The sequence below is a fragment of the Talpa europaea genome, assembly GCF_964194135.1.
Source record: "Talpa europaea genome assembly, chromosome: 1".
NCBI lineage: Eukaryota > Metazoa > Chordata > Mammalia > Eulipotyphla > Talpidae > Talpa > Talpa europaea.
Window position 1 is genome coordinate 45,228,872 of NC_140073.1, and position 20,950 is coordinate 45,249,821.

General features: G+C 55.4%; 1 protein-coding gene across 1 annotated transcript in view; it reads right to left on the reverse strand.

Moving 5' to 3' along the window:
* Nucleotides 1-20,950, reverse strand: part of PDE2A (phosphodiesterase 2A) — a gene marked incomplete at its 3' end in the record, with an annotated part of 87,834 nt that overhangs the window by 59,391 nt on the left and 7,493 nt on the right. The window contains exon 2 of the mRNA XM_084245940.1: nucleotides 3,148-3,217. Coding sequence (XP_084102066.1) covers nucleotides 3,148-3,217 — 70 coding nt within the window. The remainder of the gene's footprint in view (nucleotides 1-3,147; nucleotides 3,218-20,950) is intronic.

Here is a 20,950-nt window from a genome sequence, read left to right on the forward strand (position 1 = left end):
CCTCAGCGGCAGGCCGTCTTTCTCTGCCTACCCAATGCCCCCTTCTGGGCCCAGTTCAAGTCCACTCACCTCAGAGACCCTTCTGGTATGTGACGCTGAAGCAACACTTTCCCTGACTGAAGCTGATAGTCTCCGTGCTTCCAGCACTAAGCCGTTCTGGCCTGTCGTGCTCTTGTTACCTATCAGGAGGTTGCCCTCTAAGCTTTCCCAAAGTTTTCCCTAGAGAGTTCCCCAAATGTGGCCAGGTCTTTTTTTTAGGAAAGGGCCTCAGTGACTCTCCATCAGATATGGGGTCAACAAAAGTGGAGGTGGATTGGGAGGGGGACAGGCCTGCATGCAGAAGGGGGCACTTGGCTGCTCGGCACCTCTGAGACGATCTGAGTCAGGAAGGGTGCTGGGCGCCCACAGGACGAAGACCTCATGGTTGGCAAATGCGCCCAAGCTGCGCCCGCGTCAAGGAGGATCCCCAGGTGGTGTCCCAAGGAGGACACCACCCAGACCTCACTGCCAGCTCCTGGACCTCACTTCTCTGTGAGCACTGTGAGGGGATAATAAACACAGTGACCTGGGGACACGTGCATCCTCTCCCCGCCCCCTGCAAGCCCCAGCCCCCAAACACAAGACCAGAGAAGGAGAAAAGAACAAAGATTCCTGGACTGCGCCATCACCGCCGGCCGCCTGCCCAGCGCCTGCTCAGCCGGAAACGCAAGACAAAGGCCTTGGTCAGCGCAAGGGGGACGAAGGGCAAAGGGTAGAGGCAGCCTGGCTTGGGGGGGCATGCAAGAACGTCACTGGACATCTCTAGGGACCTCATTTGGGAGGGAAACAAGGACAGGACACCAGCCAAGCACTCCCAGCACATGTCACTCCACAAGCATTTATGGGACACCTGCGTGTTCTGCACACCCCAAACATTACATAGCTCATTCTTGACCCCATATACTTCATGTGCACACTCCCTTCCCCTGCAGCACATTCCCCAGGCTTCCACACAGACTCATCCCACATGTGTACCCCTAACTCACCAGACCCCTCACTCCTCACCACACACATAAACAACTCACAGGGAGAAAGGATCACATAATCTACATGTCACACTGAAAAGTCACACAGCTCACACACCCACACTTCACACTAAACTCACACTCAGCCTCCCACCAGGCACCCCACACACCCCACACTCTCACCCCCAGCCACAGACACACATATCCAATTACATTCAACACACACACCGCCCAGACACAGACACATGCAGACATACCCTGCATAGATAATACGCACACTGAATGTCACACCAAAATGTCACACGTTTGTGGGCACACACAGTCCCTGAGCATAGACAAGCCTGCCTGCACACCGCCTCCTACACACACACACACACACACACACACACAGGCACACACACACACATACGACACTCAAACACCAACACACAGGTCCTAAAATATTTCCCAGGCAAGCCCAGAATGTACTCGAAGTCAGTCACCAGGGCTGTAAACACTCAGATACACACAGCTCTCCCTTTCTCCTCCCCAAGATGCCCAAAGAAACCTGTCATCAGGCCCCCTACATAGCTTTTCCTGCTAACATGACAGCCAATAATGTATACAACTACACACTCTATCCCCCATGCAGGCTGCCCCTCCAGCAACTCCAGAATGACTGACACACAACCACATGCACACACAACCATCATGCATACAGCTGCTCCTCCATGCCCACACCACAGATTCCCTAGTCCCACACAGGATGCAACACCATACACTCACAATCCTCATCATAAGCCCCACAAGTTCCCCCCAAATAATCCCACGTGTGATGACACATACAACACTACATGACAACACATATGACCAGACACAAGGCATACCCAACCGAGCCCATCCTGCACAAGCACATGCACCCCAGACTCACCCAGCCCTGGACATCTCCACCACAGGTAACTGGCACCAGATTGCAGTTACTCTTCCCCTTCTCCACCCCAAGCCCCAGGCACCCCCAGTCAAGGCCAGGACAGCAAGGATAGAGGGGGTTATAAATTATGAACCCCAGTATCCCACTGTGCCAGATTCCCACCCGCGCGACATCCCTGGGCACCGCCCAAGGGTTGCAAACTCCATGTTTAACCCCTTCCATCAGCGCCCACACCATGCCATGCCTGACATCACGGGGAGGGCGAAGGTCCTGGGGACACTGGCCTGGCCCCAGTCTGCCCCTCCTCACCCCAAAGCGGAGTATAGATATACGGGGAAAGGAAGCCCCCAGGGAAAGTCGCTAGATTAAAGACAGAGACCTAGAGGAATTGAGGGGAGTGACAAATAGATGGAAAGAAGTGGGCAGAGGAGACCAAACGAGAGAAATGGGCAGAGAGGAAGCCTAGAAAGACTCAGCGAAACCAGAGAATCAAGTGGGACCACCACATCCGGAGAGAAACGATTGGAGAGGGTAAGACCAACCAAAAAAGATGAGGGGGCCTTCTACACAGGAGGAAGGGAGGGGAGGGAGGAACAGGGCCGGAGGGGTCCTGAAGAGAATGAGAGAGAAACCATGATGGAAACAGGCCTTTGGACCTGGGGGTGAAGTCCCAGGTGAGAACTACAGTCCAGATGTTTCTGTGGGAATCTGAGTGGGGTGCAGTTGAGGCTGTGGAATAGAGGTTTAGGAGCTTAAGGGAAGTCCCCTGATCTGAGGTGGGGCCCTGACTGATGGGGGGTTAGGGGATCAGGGGTTCAGGGTGTGTCTGGCCTCATATGTATATACATGGGGTTCAGGAGCTTGGACCAGGGTCTTTCACTAATCTGGGAGGCGCTGGCCCCAGGCTGGAGCGAACTGTTGTTGAGGAGAGGGGTCCCAATGTGGATTGGGAGTTCAGTGTCGGGGGTGCAGTCCTGCATCCATCCGACAGCGGGCTGGAGCCTGGGGTGAGGTTGGGACCTGGGCTTTTAAGGGCATTTAAGGGCTCGGTGAGGGCTGCAACCCCAGCACAGGAGTGGGATTCAGAGCTGGGGAGGGGTGTCCCCACCCTGAGGATGGCTCCGAGGCGGGAGGGCTCTTGGAGCCGGCCACTGAACGCTCCGGAGAGGACCCGGCTGGGTGCTTGCCTGACACCCGGTTCTCCTCGTGCCCAGTTCGGGGGGGCCCCCCTACCTGCAGGTTGTCGGCGCATGGCTGCGGCGGCGGCGGCTCGTCCGGCTTGAGGAAGACCTGCTGGCCCCGCCTGAGGAATTGGACAACAGCGATGAGGATGTGGTGCAGCACCAGGACCATGCTCGCAGCCGCCCGCCCGCCGGCCCGGCCGCTGAGCTCGGTCAGCGCGTCCGCGACAGCCTCGCCGGGTCCGCGCGAGGGTCCGCCCCGGCCCCGCCCCGGCCCCGCCCCTCGCCCGCCAGGCCCCGCCCACCCCGCCGCGGCCCCGCCCCTCGCCCCAGGCCCCGCCCACCCCGCCGCTGACAGCCCCTCTTGCCCCGTCGGATCTTCGGGCCCCGCCAGACCTCCCCCCGCACCCCCAGCTCTCACCCCCCTTATCCGCTCTCAGATTCGCCCAGATGTCCGCTACCAGGGTCCCCTGCCGGGGAGCCCGCTCTCAGCCTGCACGCCCTTTTGCCCCTTCATCACTCCCTTCGCTACCTCGCAGGGGTCGCCAAGAGACCCCCTCTCGGGTCTGATCCGTCCCCCTGCACCGATTAGGGGGTCCTGGGCCGGGCCAGAGCCCGAGGCAGGAGCCAGAGCAGGGGAGGGCGAGGGAGAGCGGGTCGCAGGGGAAAGGGGCTACCGAAATGATACGAGGAGCCCGAACTTACTCCTCCAGGAAAAAAGGGGGGGAGCGAGGGAAATCGGGGAAATTTTAGAGGTCGCCGCGACACCGGAGGCCCAGGGAAATGTGGCAAATCTGCGAGGGAGACACGTGCGCGCACAGACACTCGCGCCCACACGCGGAGGGCGCCCCAGGCGGAGTGGGGTCGGGCGCTGGCCCCCGGCACCGGGCGCGGGCGCTGAGCAGTCCCCGGGGCGCAGACCACAGTTTCACCAAAGCACCCGCGCGCGCCGAGCGCAGCTCTCCGCAGAGCTGGGGTTCCTGCGGCAGCCGCGACGCTCCTGCGCCCCCTGCCGTCCCAGCACGCCGCGCACTCGGCCCCATCTGCCTCCGCCAGGCCTTGGAGGGAGGGGAGCAGGGGGTGTCGCTGGGAGAAGCTCCCTGCCCGATAGACCCACTCCTAGCCTCGGCTGGGGCTGGGTGGGCCGTGTCTGGACTGGAGGATGCGCTTGGATCGGGCCAGGTCTTTGCCAGCGATTTGCTCCTTGACCTTGGCGGGACCCTCTTTCCGGTTTCTGGACCTCAGTTTTCCCTTCTCCTGCACAGAACTGCCAGGAAAAGCAAACCCTATTATGGTAGAAGGACAGCCAGAGTCTCTTGAGATCCCTTGCTGTGGTCTGACCTGAATCCTTCCCACCATACTGTGGGCTCTTCTCTCTGTCCACCCCCCAACCTCTTGGAGAGTGACTCAGTGAACCCCCAGCCTCCCAACCTCCCCACCTCATTGGGCTGATTCATCCCGGCCCTTTCTTCCTGGGGACTGCTTTCCTCAACATTGAATCACTGAGCCCAGTCCTGGACACAGTCCAGGCACCTGCTACATAGGCTGGGCAAGGCCTGGTGATGCCACCAACTCAGAAGCCTTCCATGCCAGGATTCCTCCCTCCACAGCTTTGGACGTGCTTTTACCCTGCTCACACACCATGGGTGACTCCCTGCTACCAGCACCATGAAGCCCAAACCCTCCGCCTGACATGCCAGGCCCTCTAGTTTAACCAGCTTAACGCCCGCTAGTTTTGCCAGCTTTGACCTCCTTGCTGTCACTCCTTCAATTTATACTTCCTGCTCTACCAGGAGAAACAGGGACAGAGAGACTGACTCATCTGCACTTCAGGCCTTACCCACACCTCCCCACCCCCAATGCCTTCCTGATCCTGCCAGCCAGATTATCATTCAGAGGGCAGTCGCAGACCCACCTCCTCCAGGAGTCCTTCCCTAAAGGCTGCTTTGTCCTCTGGGCCCCCCTACTTTTATCTTTCCAGTGAGTCATTTCAGGTGGGCTTGGGGAAGGTGGGCTTGGGAGAGCTTGTCTGTCACAAGTGATCCTGGCCAAATCAATGTGTTTTACTGCATTTTCAGACTAGAAGCAATTTGTCCTACTTATTAATGCTGTAGGAAAAATTAATAGGGGCTAAGATAGGTGAAGGTTCTTAGTTTCTGGCTCTGTAAAAGGGGGTTACCAAGGTAAGGACTATTGTAAGAAGTCTGAGCCCAGAGCACAAGGCTCTTGGTAAATCCTGAGCACCTGTCACCAGCTCAGTTCCAGACTCTGGACAGCCTGGGAGGGATCGGGGGGTAGGACACAGATACCCAGGGGATCTGTTACAGCCACAGAGCAGAGATACTCAATCTTTACCTTCAGTCAAGAGCCATCCCTGGCCTGGCACAGCTGCCATCTCTTGGGCTCCCAACTCCAGGCAGACCACCTCTGAGAGCACTCAACTCTTGGAAGTTATTTCTTAAATTTTCCTTCATGTCGCATTCTGCAGCTCAATGGCAAGGCCCCAGGCTGTGTCACCCTCCATGCAGAGAAATTCACTGTGTCAATCCTTCAGATTCAAGCATTCCCCAGAGGGCTGAGTCCTAACTCTCTCATAGATTTGCTGTGTGATTCTGGCCAGGCCACTGCATGTCTCTGGACCTCAATCTCCTCACTAGATTCAATCAGTAAACTTATTATCTGGGGAGCCTGGTAGGGTGCAGAAATACCCCTTCATATAATCTTTTAAATTCTCTAACCAGTCCCCTCCCAGAAGAGGCAAACAAAGTGAGGGGGCAGATTACCCCAGCTCTTACCAGGAAGTAATCCTTGCTTTAAGACTAGGGCTCCCACTCTCCACAGGCCCCTACCCCCAGTTCCCCATCCTGTGATTCTATGATGGGTTCTCACCCTGGCTCTCATTAGAATCACCTAGGGAGGGCCTCCCTGGTGGCACAAGGGGTTAAGATGCAACCTATGAAGCTATCAGCAGCCACTGTAGCAAGAGTGGCCAGGGATCTACCCACGTGGCACAGCTGCCCGCCGGCCTGTATCCCAGCTCTTATATGCATAAATAAATACATCTTTTTAAAAAATCACCTAGGGAGCATCTCAAACTGTTGGTATCAGGGACCCCCACATCCCATATATTTTTAAATGACCTAGGTGATTCTAATTTGTTACAAGGTTAGAGAACCGGCATTACGTGCATCTCATCCCTGACAGACCTCAGTCCCACAGAAACAAAGACTGGGGCTGCCCCCTAAGAGGGCATGGGTACATCTGGGCCTAGGGTTCTATGTCTGACATTTACTGAGCACTTACCTTGTGCCTCATATTTCATCTTCTCAACCACAGTATAAGGTAGGGTCTTTAGTAGCTACATTTTACAGATAAGGAAAACTGAAGCTCAGCAAGACTAAGCAACTTGCCTATAGTCACAGAGCTAGTAAGTAGTGGTCAAAATTCAAACCCTGCCCATCTGGCTCCAATTCATGCCTCACTTCTTGAGGGAAAGAAAGTGAGAAAAACTGATTTTCCCAGAACCTATCTTTTTGGCCCCAATAATGCAGTGGCAGAGGGTCCCATGTTCCCAGCCCCTGGACCCTCTGCTCATCTCTGCCACAAATAGCTCGGCTCCTTATCACCCGCAAACCCCAGGATCCTTACCTCCACACAAGGCTGCCCCAGGCCATACACACCCTGCACACACTCAGTCCTTACACACACACATTCCCTTCTTTCCTGCACACAGACACACACCCCTATGCAAACATGCACAGCAAGGCAAATGAGCACACCTGCCTCAGTGTCTCTTTTGGCACCATGTTGCCTCCTTCCCCCAAAACCCATACCTGCTGGAATAATCCTTTCTTCATCCAGGTCTGACCCTGCCTCACCTGCACACATGACTCTCCATTGCCCACAGGGTAAAATTAAAGGCCTGATTCTGGCCTTCATGGCCCTTAACTCCAAGAAAAACTTCCTCTCTGCTATGCCCACACTCTGCCTTCTAGTCACACTCCTCACACCCACCCATCTCAGAAGCAGCACATCTCCTGGATCCTCTGCGCGTGGCCAGGTGCTCAGCCTGCCTGCTCTGCTGTGGGTCAGCTCTAAGGGACAGGACTCTTTCTGTTAGACCCCAGGACCTAGAACAAAGCTTGACTCATAGGAACTGCTCTCAAAGACATCTATTGACTACGGGAATCAATGATACAACCTTCTTCCAGCCTGGTCTGCCCCTTATGTGGGGCTGAAGGGGATTGTATTTGTTCCCCTCTGTGCCTCCCCCATCAGGGAGAGGCTGCCCTCCAGGAGACTGGGGCTGATTCTACTCTGTGTCCATGTCCAGCACAGGACCCAGGGCAGAGAGCAGGAGTGGGGGCAGATTTGGCAGCGCCCAGGCATGGAGACCTCTTCAATGAGGACCAGGGGTATCTGGAAGGTGGGCCACCTGGGCAATCACCCTAAGCCCACCTTTCTCAGGGAAGAGGCCTCTCAATCTCTTTCTGCCATCTAAGTTCCTTTCTGAAGGCACTAGATCCAGTCCCTGTTTGCACCCCCAGGGACAGGGATCTCACTTTCTTTGAAGTCAAGCCCTCCTTGCGTGGGATGGCTCCACCTGACCCTGCCAAGTCCAGATCATCCTGAGCCAGTATTCCCATGGAAACCAGGAAGAAGGGCAAGAGGAGAGGCAGACCCCAGCTTTCTCAGGAGCGCTACCAACCCTTCCAGCTTTGGGTAGAAGTAGGAAAAAGAGGTCTTCCCTGGTGGGGTTAAGCCTCAACACTGTCACCGCTATGGCCTGAGTTCGATCCTCAGCTGGCCAGGGAGCTACCCGCATGGCGCAGCAGACCTCTCCTGCTCCCCTCAGCAGTGTATTTCAGTCAGTCTGCCTGTTCTGCTCCCTGGTGTGTCTCTGGTGAATCCTCTCACCCCCACACTTCTGGCCTGTACCCCAGATCTTCTATGCAAAAAAAAAAAAATAGTAGGAAAAGGAGCTCTTTATCTCTCAGTCTGCCCAAAGACAAGCACTGGATTGTGCGCAGCTTCCCCCAATCAGTCACCAAGCTCAGGAGCCCTAGGCAGTACAGAGAAGGTGCAATGCTGCCACACACTTCAGCAGCCTCTGCTGAGCCCCAGCCCTCACTGAACCCCATCGCCTCACTGAACCCCATCGCCTCATTGAGTCCACTCTTCCTTTCCTCTCATTGCCTGCCTATCCCGAATCCATCCCTCAGTGATGCTTCTCACCCTTCATTCTGAAGGAATTGAGGGAATATCCTCGGAGGGCTACATGGAGATGCTTCCTCCTGACCCCTGGTGCCAGGCTGGGGGGATGAAGGTGGCAGTCCAGTCTGCTGCAGCCAACAAACTGCTCATCTTTCCTCTGCCAGCCACTCTTGGGCTGTTTTTGCTCCAGAGATGCCACAGTTTACTTTCGTCACTGACTGAAGCTACACACACACACACACGAACACACATGAACACACATACACACATATCTGTATCAACACATGTGTGTATGCATGCATGCACACACACACAGATGAGCTGCTCGGAGCTGAACCCATGAGGGATACCATGGCAAGAAAGTGTAAGCAACAAGAACCAAGGCCCCATGCTCTGCAGACTCCCTGCCAACTCAGCAACGTCACATGGGGAGGCCCCGGCTGTAACGTCAAGGTTCTAAGAATTCCCAGAGTTTTGTGTTCCGAGAACTTCAGTCTCTTGCTATATATGTCCCATTATTTGAAGAGTCTGCTTCTTACATTCTAAGAATGCTAGAGCCTGGAGTCCTGAGGACATTAAGAGCCCCAGAGTGTACACTCTTATTTTTTTAACAACCCGAGCTGCTGTGGCGTCAGGACTCCAGCACCAGCGTCTTCACGCCCATCAGAGCTGATGGTCTGTGGCCTTGAGTGCCTGTGAATGCAGCTAAGGGACAGGCCCCCAGTCAAAGCCCCCTGCACATGCCTTCCAGTCTCCACCTTTTTCCTTATACCAGTCCTGGAGCCTGAGCTACTGTCCCCTCCTCTCTGCTAATTAATCTTCCATAACATCAAAGGGGAAGGGAGGGGAATGACATCAGTGATTTCCTTCTAAGTGCCTGTCCACCCACAGCTGAGTTTTTCATCTGATCTTCATGTTATTAGCTCGATTTTACAGTTGATAAAACTGAGGCCCCAGGACATAAAGTCATTTGTCTAAATTCCCAAAGCTAGAACTGTTAGAGCAGCAATCCAAACCCAGCCCTTTGCAAACCGTGCCGTGCACTCCCTCCTGACCCCTCCTGGCTTCCGGGCCACACTGGAGCACCTCAACCCCAGTGGCCCTCAAGCTCCAGAAGGCAGAGACTGTGGTCCCCTCTCCTCTCGCCCCTTCTCTCACCTCCCCAGCCTAGTGCCAGCCCCGCGCCCTGTTCTGATTGATCGGAAGGGGAAAGGCAGCAGCTCTACAAAGACTCATGCGGGAACTGGGATGTGTGGCGTCTGTTTCTAAGCACCCGTTGCCATGGAAGCCAGGTGCGCCCAGCCACGGGCCTAGCAACACTTAAGGCAGAGTGGCTTCCAAGGCAGCCAGCAAGAGAGGGAGGGTGGACTCTTGCTTCTCCAGGCTGGAGAGCCAGACCTGCTGCCCTGGCTGGCGGGCAAGCAAGGAAGGAAGCCAAGAGGGCAGGACCAGGCAGGCTCTGAGAGACAGAGACCAGGGCAGAAGGAGACTTGCAGAGACAGAATAAGGAGTCCAGAGACAGTGAAAGACAGAGAGAGAGAGAGAGAGAGAGGGAGGGAGGGAGGAAGGTGGAGGAAGGTAGGAACTGGTCAGGGTGGAAGAAACCACCTACCTAGACCAGGGCGGGACTGAGCCCTAGACGTGCCCATCTGCCAGGGAAGAAGAGGGTGTGAAGAGGGGAGAACAGAAGCAAGGGTGAGGGGGTGCTGGCAAGGGCACTGAGGCCACAGGAGTTCTGAGTGGCCCTAGTGCTCAGCCTTGGCTTCCAGGGCTGCCCATCTGTGGTGTGGGCAGCACCAGCACCAGAGAATCCTCTAAGCACAAAAAAGAGAGTGGTGGGAGTTCCCGTGTCTCTGTTGCCCTCCAAGGACCGGTTCTGTCCACATAATGCAATGAGCTAGTATCTAAAGCAGCAGGATGGGAATCCCCGTCCAGTGCTCCCTCCCAACACTTACCCCAGAGTCAGAGCCAGACACCCCATGGCTACCCAGGGATGCGCCATTAAGTACAGAGAGGCAGGCTTGTCCCCCTACTAGAGTGACAAGGTGATGGGGCCTAAAATGAGGCCCCCCTTTACTTCTTTCTTCCTCAACACGTCCTGTGCCGGGGCACCAGGGACCCAGAGATGAAGCAGACAGCATCTGGTCAAGAAACAGCTCCCCAATTTCCCTTGCATGTGAAGGCAGGCTCTGCAAAACCCACAGTGGCCTGGCCCCTTGGGGCAGGGAGGTGGCAGGCACTTGACAGGCAATATTTCATTTACTCCTCTCCATAACATGGTACAGGAGAGAAGACTGAGGCTCCCTGAGGGGAAGTGAGGTGTCTTAACCCCCAAGAGTCAGCAGTGGCCTAGACCAGGACTTGAACCCAAGTCTCCTGGGGCCGATGCAAGCTAGCAGAGGCCCTGCTGCTAGAGTGGAAGCAGCCAACCCAGAAGGGGGCAATCCAGGCCTGCTCAAGGGTCCTTCCTGGAGGGAGGGTTAAGGAGGGAGGGTTCCAAATGTTGCTCTGGTTACCACTCTTCCCAGCACCCCACGACCCCATGTCAGAATGGATGACTGAGCTTGGCTAGAATGCCAGGTGCTAGTCTCTTTCTCTCAGCACTACCTGTTCCTGGGATCGTTAACACTGTCAGGGGCACCTGACAGCCGTCTCTAGGAGTGCAAATGCCCTCAGAGGCACCTCATCCACCCCATCAGCTTCACTCTCTCCAGCCTCCTGAAGGAGGAACAAAACAAAGACTAATTAAGCACCTACTATGTGTTCCTGGTGGTGCAAAGCACTTTACATCCATTATCTCATATCGTCCTTCGGGTCTCTGAGGGCTGGACTCTCCCTTATCTGCACAGCTCCTGGTGCCCAGCATCCCTACAGGGTAGTCCTCACAGTAACCACCCCATTGGCTCTGGGAGCAACCAGGGAGACCTCATATCTGTAGGCACACATAGGTGCCTAGGAACAGGAGTTTGATTCTTATTGCCCCTGGTAGAGGCAGGGTGGGGATCAGGAGGATGGGATAGGGTCAACAGCAGAGGGAAAGAGGATGGAAGAAAAGAGCAGGCAGGGGGTGGCAGACTGAATGCACACCAGCCCCCCTCTACACATGCATGGCTTGCTGAGCCTGAGCCACAGCCCAGAAAATCGACCCACACTCCCTTGGGTCCCAGTTCCTGGAAGGCAGGACTGCAGGGATGATCGATTGATTAACTGCCTCCCAGCCACCTCTCTCTACTGCCTGGAGGCTGCCTCCTCCATGCAGGCCCCCAGCTGATCAGTGTCACTTCCTGGATAAAAATCTGGGGGCAGCCTGGTAACCACGGTCAGGGACCCCTCATCGCTTCCTTAGCCCAACACTCTTCCAATTTCTTAGGAATCTGGCCCAGGTAGGTGGGTGTTTCAAAGGCCAAGTTGAAGGTTCATGTTGATGCATGCACATGCATGCACACGTGTGTGCACACATAAGAGAACATGAAGCAGAGGACTTAAAACTCCAAGATATGAGTCATGCAGACCTGGGTTCAAATCCCAGCTCCTCCCTTTCCTGGCCATGGGAGCTTGTGTAAGTCCCCAGAGCTCTCTGAGCCTCTTTCCTGTGTGTCCAGTAGCCCATCAGTAGTGTCTGAGCGATGGGATAATGAGCTCCGGCGCTATGCTGGACATACACTCTTTATTGGTACATGCAACTTGTATTGCTGTTGCTCTGAGTGTGTGTGTGTGATGTGTGTAAGTGTGTGTATATGTGTGCACCTCAGGTACCCATGGGGGGGTCCCTCACAATGCAGTGTACCCTGCTCCCTAGCCCTTGACTCCTCTAGAGTGGGGGCTATAGCCACACTCTCAGCTCTACCTCTGAGAAGAGGGACCTGCTATTCCCCGCCCCCTCTCCCCCAAGAAGAACCACCTGTGCTGGGTGAGGCTGTGTGGAGAGATGGATGACGTGGTGGCCACCAGGCAGGAATGGCGAGCAGAAGGCTAACGACTCAGCATCCGGAAAGGAATGGGGTGGAAGCTGAGCTGAGGGACCATCCATCAAAGCCTGCAAGCCCAGCGATGCTGCACAGTGGGGTGAGGAGAGCGGCAAGGGGCTAGTACAAGGTGGGGAAGCATAGACCAGCTAAGGGCCTGGCAGCCAGGCCCAGCCCCGCCACTGACTCATCTAGTAACTGAGTGTGAATGAGTCACTGGAATTTCAGCTTCTTCATCAGGACGATGGGGCTAATTGTCTCTCTCTGCCCTGATAAGCTCCAGTCACAGCAGGCCCAATAGAAGCCCCCGGCACCAGGAAGAGCTCTAGGAAGAATACAGGGCTCAGAGATGTCCTTACTCCCTGATGCCCAGCTCCGCCAAGGACCCCCGAGGGCGCAGAATTAGGGATGTGGCACAGTGGCCTGGGAGCCTGAAGACCCCAGTTTGAATCCACTTCTGACCTGAATCCCCTGCTGACCTTAGCCAGGCCTCTGACTCCCCAGGCCACCCCCTAGGTACCCTCCCCCACCACCAGCCAGTTCATCAGGCAGAGGCAGGGAGAGCCATAAGCACAGACTTGCCCGTGCTTACATTCAAACTCAGGGCAACATCACCCATGGGCCCTCCCCTCCGTTTGGAGGTGTTGGTTACCTGGAAGATTCCTGTCCAATAAGCATGGGGCAAGAAGTCCTGGCTGGGGTCTAGTGGGACTCTAGCAAGACCTCTAACCTTTGGCTGTCTCTGATGACCTCAGTGAGCCTGATCAAGTCACTTTGCTTCCCTGGGCCTCACTTTTCCCATCTCTAAATGCAGACAAACAACAACAGAAATCTTCAGGGCCTCCTCTTTCCCTGTGGAACAAGCTATGTGCACTCCCTTCCCGTCCTTCCTGACTGTCCCTGTGTTCCCTGCTCCACATCCTACACCTTAGCTGTGCTGGAATTTTCTCACTCCCCATCCCTCCTTGTGACCCACCTCTGGACCTCTGCCTCTCCACTGCAAAACCTCCTCCTCTTTCATTAGGCTGGAGGCACCATCCATCCACTGTGCTGCCCGCACAGTCTCTGGCAGGTAAGTCAGACCCTCTAGCAGAGCCACCAGCGGCTCCTGCACACCTTCTCTGGGGCCCTCACCAGGCTGTGTCTGTGCTCCCAACCCACTCTCAGCTCCCCACACCGAAGGCCAGGCAGGGTCTAATCCCCACAGTGGAGGGAAGAGGTGGGTGCTCAGACCCAAAGCAGAGATGGTTTCAAGGAAATGGAAGGAAGCAAAGGAGGAAAGGAGTGGACTAGTTCCCGCCTCACCCCCTCACAGCTCTCCCCCCACCAACTCCCTTTGGTCCTCGCCACATACACCACCACGCGGCCCGGAACCAGAGGGGTCTCTGACCTCTGCGGCTGCACCCTGACTAGAGGCTAAGAGCATCGCCTGGTCGTCATAGCAATGCTGCGAGGCTGTCATCACTAATTCATCGCCCGAGCCCTGGGAGGTCAGGGAGGTGCGAAGAAAGCTGCTGATCAGAGTGGCCACTGGGAGCAGGAGTCTTGGGGCTCTGGGCCTGGGGGAGGCTCATTGATTAAACTCCACCCAAATCCTGCTATGTTCCTCCCCCGCCCCCCCCCCCCCCCCCCCGCTTATCCTCCCAAATGTCCTGGGAGGAAGGAGAAGCACAGACCTCCCCCAGTCTGCCCTGTGCACCTACCGTGTGTCCAGCTCAGTGCGAGTGCAGAGGTGGGGGTCAGCGAAGGCTGTGATGAGAAGCCCCCCTCAGTCTCCGTGAGCAGATGGGCGGGATCTGCCCTCCGCAGCAGGGCAAGGGGACGTCCCTCTTACAGTCAGAAAGGCCGAGAAGGGGTAGAGGGAAGCGGGAGGAGGTGAGCTCATAGGCTCATTTAATCCTCCCAGAAAACCTACAGCGTTAAAATAATGACTGTTTTACAGGCGCTGAGATGAATGTTCTCTCTGCCTAAACCCTCCCTGCCAACCCCATCCCCACATTCCACCCCATACTCATTCCCCCCAGTCTAGGCTCCCGGTGATGGTGGGTGAGGGCCCGGGGCTCCCCAGGCAGGGAGTAGACAGCACACAGGCCCCGGCCCTCCCAGAGACTGGAGAGACGCCCGGTAACTGCGCCTGGAACTGTCCATAGTCCTGAACCCTCCCAGCCCTTTCCCTTGAGGAACATTTTTATCTGTTGGATGTTTCCTGCTCTCACTCTGGGGGGAGAAAGGCTCCACCGCACCAGCGAGCACCCCTGCCCTCCCTTCCCCGAGTCCCTTCATTCACCGAAGCTCAACATAAGGAACACATTTGGAGCCAGAGAATGGGATTGAAACCAACATGCATCCGGTCAACAAGCATCTCTCTGCGGCCCTGTGACTGGAGCTTGGGGTATAATAGTAAACAAAACATACCTAATTCTTCTCCTGTTGGAGACTCGCTCCAGTAAAGTCAGCCCTGGGGCTTGTTTTACTCACATTAAACCTCTCGGTCCTTACAATCTATAAGATTTATTACACCCACTGCACAGTGGTGGAAACTTAAACTTGGGGTGATAAAGGAACCTTCCCAAGGACACACAGCTAGTAACTAGTAAAATCAGGATTCATATAGATGTATGTGATCCCAAGTCTCATTCTTGGTCCATTTCTGGGGGGCTGGGGAAGGTAACAATCCTAGTCCTGTCCTCAAAGATTCATAATCTAGTTTACTGTTGCAGTTCTCCGGTAAGCGCCACTGGAACGTGTTCCTTGAGTCTGAGCTGAACCCCTCCTGCTGCAGCTCTGAGTTGGCTTCTCTTCGTTGGGACCTCAGTGGGGCGCAAGATCAGCTTTCATCTCCTTGCAGACACCTGGGGTGTTTCCATGAGCTCCCAGCCCTTTCTCCACCCCCACCTTGCACAGAGTTCTCCCTCCACAGGAGGGAGTGAGGTGTGTGCTCTAAAAATACCTTAATCCCTCCCTGCTCTCGCTCTAATTAAGCTGAGTGAGTCACTACTTTAAGTAATTTATTGCTAGTTACATAATTGCTTTAATATTTGGTTCTAGAACTGGGGAACAAAAGTACCCCCCTTCTTTTCAGGGAATTGCTAATCTACAGAGGGGTTTATGGCCCCTGGAGAGGGAAGGCAGAGAACTGGAGTCATGTTGGACAGGACTCTGCTCCTGAAGGACCAGCATGTGGCCATTTCCACCACCGCACAGGGCAAACCTGATCCTAGGAGAGGCAGCTGTGTGGAAATGCCAGCGCGCCCTTCTGTGGCCTGTTCTGTGGATTCCTAAGGCCATCACTCCCAGCTCACCTGGCCCTCAGCCCCGGGGCCTAACATCAGAGACCGTGGCCCGAGCACCAATTCCCCTCTCTGGCCTCACTGCCTCTGCCAATTCCCAGGAACAAGACCCAGTTCCTGGGCATCCCCAGTAAGTCAGAGGTGCCCCATTCCATGTGCCCAGGTTGTCAGCCCAAGGAAAATCCATCACCTTTCATGACCCTGTAAGAAGTCACCCCCTCTTGCAGCTATCACTGCAAAGGAGATAAGAGAATTTGTCAGGAGGATGGTAAAAATCTTCTTTCTTTATTGAAACAGTGGTCACGTGACTGTATATATTTTCCAAAACTCATTGAATGACACACTTTAAATTGGTGATTTTATTGTAAATGATACCTCAACAAAGCAGATGTAAAAACATAAAAATAAATTTTTATAAAGAAGTCACGCCCCCACCTTCTGTGCCCCCATCGCCTGACAGCTGTGCAGAACTGGCAACCATCAGAAACTGAGGAGAGGAGCTGCAAAGAACCAGCTATTCAGGGCACATAGTAGGTGCTCACACAGGAGACGTTTGCTTCCTTCAGTTCCAACGAGGGGGACATGCGTGGAACCTCCTGGGTACACGTGCACACCCTCTATCTCATCACCCCACCCCACCCCACACACAGAGGGGGTGAGCTCTGCACCAGGTGCATTACACACCTTGTCTCATTTAATCCTCACAACGGCTCTACTGAGGTGACTCCATTGTCCCTTTTCACAGATGAAGACCCCAAAGTGGGAGAACTGGCCCAGGTGTTGATGCTAAGTGGAGGGCCGGAGATTTGAATCAGGAGACCCTCCGGAAGGCTTGTGGTCATCCTCACTCACCTCCAGCGCCTCCTTGGCCACACCAAACAGCATGAGTTAGGGAGGCAGGCCCGAGAGGCGAGCCTTGAATAAGGACAGGCTTAGAAGTAAAGGTGGGGTACACCCAAGCGAAGAGGGCAAGTGAGAACGTGTGAGCTCAGAGGTGGCAAGAGGCAGGGCTGGCTTCAGGAAGGAGGGAACTGGGTCAGGCAGCCAGCCTGGAAGAAACACAAAAGAAGTCAGGCAGAGTCTGAAAAAAAAACGAGGCGGAGGGCATTTGGCTCTGCCAGCCTGTGGGTTAGACGCCCGCTCAGGCCTGGAGCACCCAGGGCTCCTCGCTGCTCTTCCTGACTCACTTCCTCCAAAATTTGTCTCTGTCCTGTGTCTCAGCCCTAATCGCCCACTCACATCCACAGTCACCACCCCACCAGGCGCAGGCAAAAGCCTTCCTCCCCAAACTCGTCAGAGTGGATGGAAAATAGCCCAAGGTGCCGCCCGGCCAGGAGCGCTGCAAGGCCGGGAGGCCAGAAAGGACCAGAGGAATTAGAGGCACCAGCCAGGTGAAGGGAGGGGCAGACCTACAAGGTGTTCCCAGTAAAGAGAATGCCCCGTGTGACCCCCAGAATGAGGAACGCCACACAGGGGGGGATGCAAAGATACCTCAGTCTGCCTATCTGACGGCGAGGAGTCTGTGCTGGGGGTGTTTCTGGGGGTGTTTGACATGTGTGTGCTTAATCCCAGTCTGCGCTGCACATCTGGGGTACACCTGGACTGTGCGCACAGCTGTTATGCTTCATTCTATTTCTTTATTTCTAGGTCAGTTTTTAGATTCGATCCTGTGTCTGTTTCTCAGAGCACAGTGATGTCCGTGTTGATGGGGGGAGGGTGGGAATCCCCCCTCCGCCCCTCACCCCACCGTGTCTGTATTCCGTGTTCTGCTGCTTCATGTTGAGCTTTGGGTCCGTTGAGTTTTTCTCTCTGGGTTTTTGTGTTTGTTTTCTTTTTTTTTTTTTTTTTTTTTTTTATAGAGGCATGTTTATTTCTTTATTTATTTGTTTTTGTTTGTTTGTTCTGTTTACACATGCACTGGGTACAGTCAGAAGCGCGGGAGGGTGAGAGAATTCACCAGAGCCAGAGCGGGGAGCAGAGCAGGCAGAAGGACCGAAGTACACTGCTGAGGGGAGCAGCGGGCGGCAGGAGAGGTCTGCGCGCCATGTGGGACCCTCCTCAGGTGGCCGGGGAGCAGCCGGGGATCGAACCGGCGCCGCAGAGGCCGCGGGCAGCTTCGTAACCCAGCGCTCAACCGCTGCGCCACCGGGGAGGCCCCTTTTGTGTTTGTTTTCCATCCCTGGAGCTGGATGACTGTGGCAGGGATACTCGGTCCCTTAGCTCAGGCAGCTGGGGGTAGAGCAGCAGCTTAGGGTGGGGTCGGGGGAGGGTGCTAGAGGTGAAATCCAGTTGTGCACAATAGCACCTAATGGTTGTCGAGCACTTACTGGGGTGGAAGGGTGCACCGGAGATGCTAATTAACACTGATAATGAGTCAGTGGCCTGAGCCCCGGGGGAGGCTGAAATTGGGTCCCCAACGCACGCAGTGCACTCGGATGAGCTGACTGGGCCAAGGCCCCTAGACCCCATCACCAGGAGGGGACCATCTCACTGACTCATCTCGGGGGAAGCCCAAGGCCCAGACTCTGGAGAGCAAGTAAGATTGAAATCAAACTCCAGAATGAAGGTCCCAAGAGGGAGGGTTTTTAATAGACTCGGCAGTGGAAAGGTCATAAGTGCTATCAAGAGATGAGGTGGCAATGACACAGCTTTGATCTTTGGGGGCCATGGTTTGAGGGGGTGGCTTATGGGACCCATGGGTGGGTGTGGAAGCCTTGGCAGGATGAGGCAGAGAGTGGGGTCCATGGAGTCCTGCACTGGCAGGTGGACACTGGGGAACTAGGGCCACAGCTCAGATGGGTGACCTGTCTTCACAACTCACATGCGTTCATAGTGCCCCTCACCTGGTCTCCACAGCAGCCCCCCACCGGCCCCTCTAATTCACCCTTCACTTGAAACATCTTAAATCCAAAGCTAATCATGACCGACCCCAGCTTAAACCTTCTTCCATGTCCCTGTGTGACTGGGGCCTCCACTCCTTCCTTTCACCTCCGGTACTTCCTCCAGCCCAGAGACCCTGGTCCTTCCACCCTTGACCCCTGCTGTTCTTCACACCTTTGCTCTGCTGAGATGTCTGTGGTGAATACCCTTTCTGCAATAGCCCCGTCACTTTTTTTTTTAAAAAGATTTATGTATTTATGCATATAAGAGCTGGGGTACAGGCCAGAGATGTGGGGGGGGGGGTGAGAGGACTCACCAGAGACAGTGTGGGGAGCAGAACAGGCAGACTGACTGAAATACACTCCTGAGGGGAGTAGCAGGAGCGACAGGAGAGGTCTGCTGCGCCATGTGGGTAGCTCCCTGGCCAGCCTGGGATTGAACTCGTGCTGCAGAGGCTGCGGATTGCCCCATAGTGCAGTGCTTAACCCCTTGCGCCACCAGGGAGGTCCCCCCAATTAACTTTTTTTTTTGGGACCCCGCCGCAGGGGGAACGAACCCGTGCTGCAGAGGCTGCAGGCAGTCTCGCAGCCCAGCGCTCAACCGCTGCACCACCAGGGGAGGTCCGACCAGTTCACTTTTTTAAGACTAAGAACCAGCATCACTTCTTCAGGGAGTGTTCCCGGTCTCAGCCAGGACTTCCCTCCTCCCCTGCACGCACCCCCACACAGCTCATGGCCCACGTCTGGGTGTGCCTGTCTAACAAGGAGGAGGGCAGGGCTGCCCTGTCCAGCTCTATCGGGGACAAGCAGGGGGCAGGATGCATGGGGGCATCACCTGAGAGGGCGGGGTTCTGAGAAGGCAGCTCACAGGCCCCAGGGCAAGCTGAACCCCAAGGATAACATTCTTCAGCAGCTCCAGTGCTGCCCAGGGAGGAGCCAGTCTTTCATGGCAGGAAGTAGCTCGGCCCAGTAGCAATGACTGGTGTGTGGGTGCACTCAGGAGGCACTGCTGAGGCCTGGGTACCCCCCAGGGCTCAGTGAATGTGATAAGAGGGTGTTCAGAGGCTGGTCATGGTTCTGGCTCCAACTCTGATATCAGCCAGCTGTGTGACTTTGGGCAAATCGGCACCACCTCCGGGTGTCCCCTCATCCACTGGTCTCTTCAGATGGCCACGCTGCCGTGCTCTGTGCCCAGGGGCTGCCTTCTACTGCTGCTTTACCCAGGCTCCCAGTCAGGTTTTGCCAACGAGGGCAGGAAAGCAGAGCTCTCAGCACTCTCCTCGCCCCTCAGGCCTTTAGAGGCTGGTCCTGTGTGCCCCGACACGACTTTGGTGCCCTTAATCCACCATAATAGTTGCTTTATCAAACTGCCTTCAGTTAAACCATATGTGCGTGTCCTCTGCTTCCCCTCTACCAAACAGGGCTAGTTCTTGAAGGATTGTTTCGGTGATTACAACAGAAGTTTTTTAATATTAAAGTGTGCTCTGTAAACATTAATTCTCTCCACCTCGGCAACAAGTCCCACCCCACTTGGAGTTCGAAGAACTCTGAAGCAGGCTTGCCTGTCTCTCTTCTACCCCAAATCCCACCCAGTTCCCAGCATCAAGGTCCTCCACCCACGGCCAACACCTGCATCCCCAGCCATGCGCTTCCTACCCCCAGAGCTCCTCACAACTCAGCACAAAGAAACTGTCTGCCTGTCTGCTCCCTAACCTCTGCAGCCAGCGAAACTCCCCCATCTTATACCAGTTGTACCCTGTTTCCACCAGGGAGTCCTCACAGTCAACCCCCTGCCGCTAATCCCAAACCTCCAGGAAGACAATGTTTCTGCAGCTCCCCAGCTTCCAGCTGGGCAGTTTAACCTCACACCTTCCCATTGCCCAGGCCACCAGGGGCACTGGGGCCAACCCTCGAGGGCTGAGATGGTTAGAGCTTGTCCTCACCATCTTGCCCCTCCATGGCAGCTACAGTTTGAAGGAACAGCAGAGCATGAAACCAACTTCCCTGCTAGCTCGAGTTTCATCCACAGCCTCCCGGACCAGGCTTCTCAGCCCTTCTCACCCCGCCCTGCCCCCAGGACAGGAAGCTCCTGCCTGTCTCCCAGAGCAGCCCCTTCCCTGTGGAACTGCCTGATCTCTGGGACTCTTCACAAGCCAGGCGCTGTCTCAGAACTAAGAACCCAGGGAGAGATTACAGGGAAAATCTTGAATGTTAGAACAGTAGAAACCTAAAAAAAGCATCAGGTTCAAAGATGAGGAAATTGAGGTGTCCAGAGGAGGTCTCCCCCCGGGTCCCACCCTGGCGCTGGGCTCCTCACCATGGAGCCTCCATGCGCCACAGAATAACAGACTTCACAAGTTCCTGGGAGAAGACTCACAGCAGGCGAAGGCTCTGGCAGAAACTTCAAAGGCAGCATCTGAGGTCTGGGGGAAGTGGAAATGCCCAGGGGCAGGAGGTAGCCTCAGCCACAGACTCTGGATCTCTACTCTGAGCTCCCCACCTGGTTG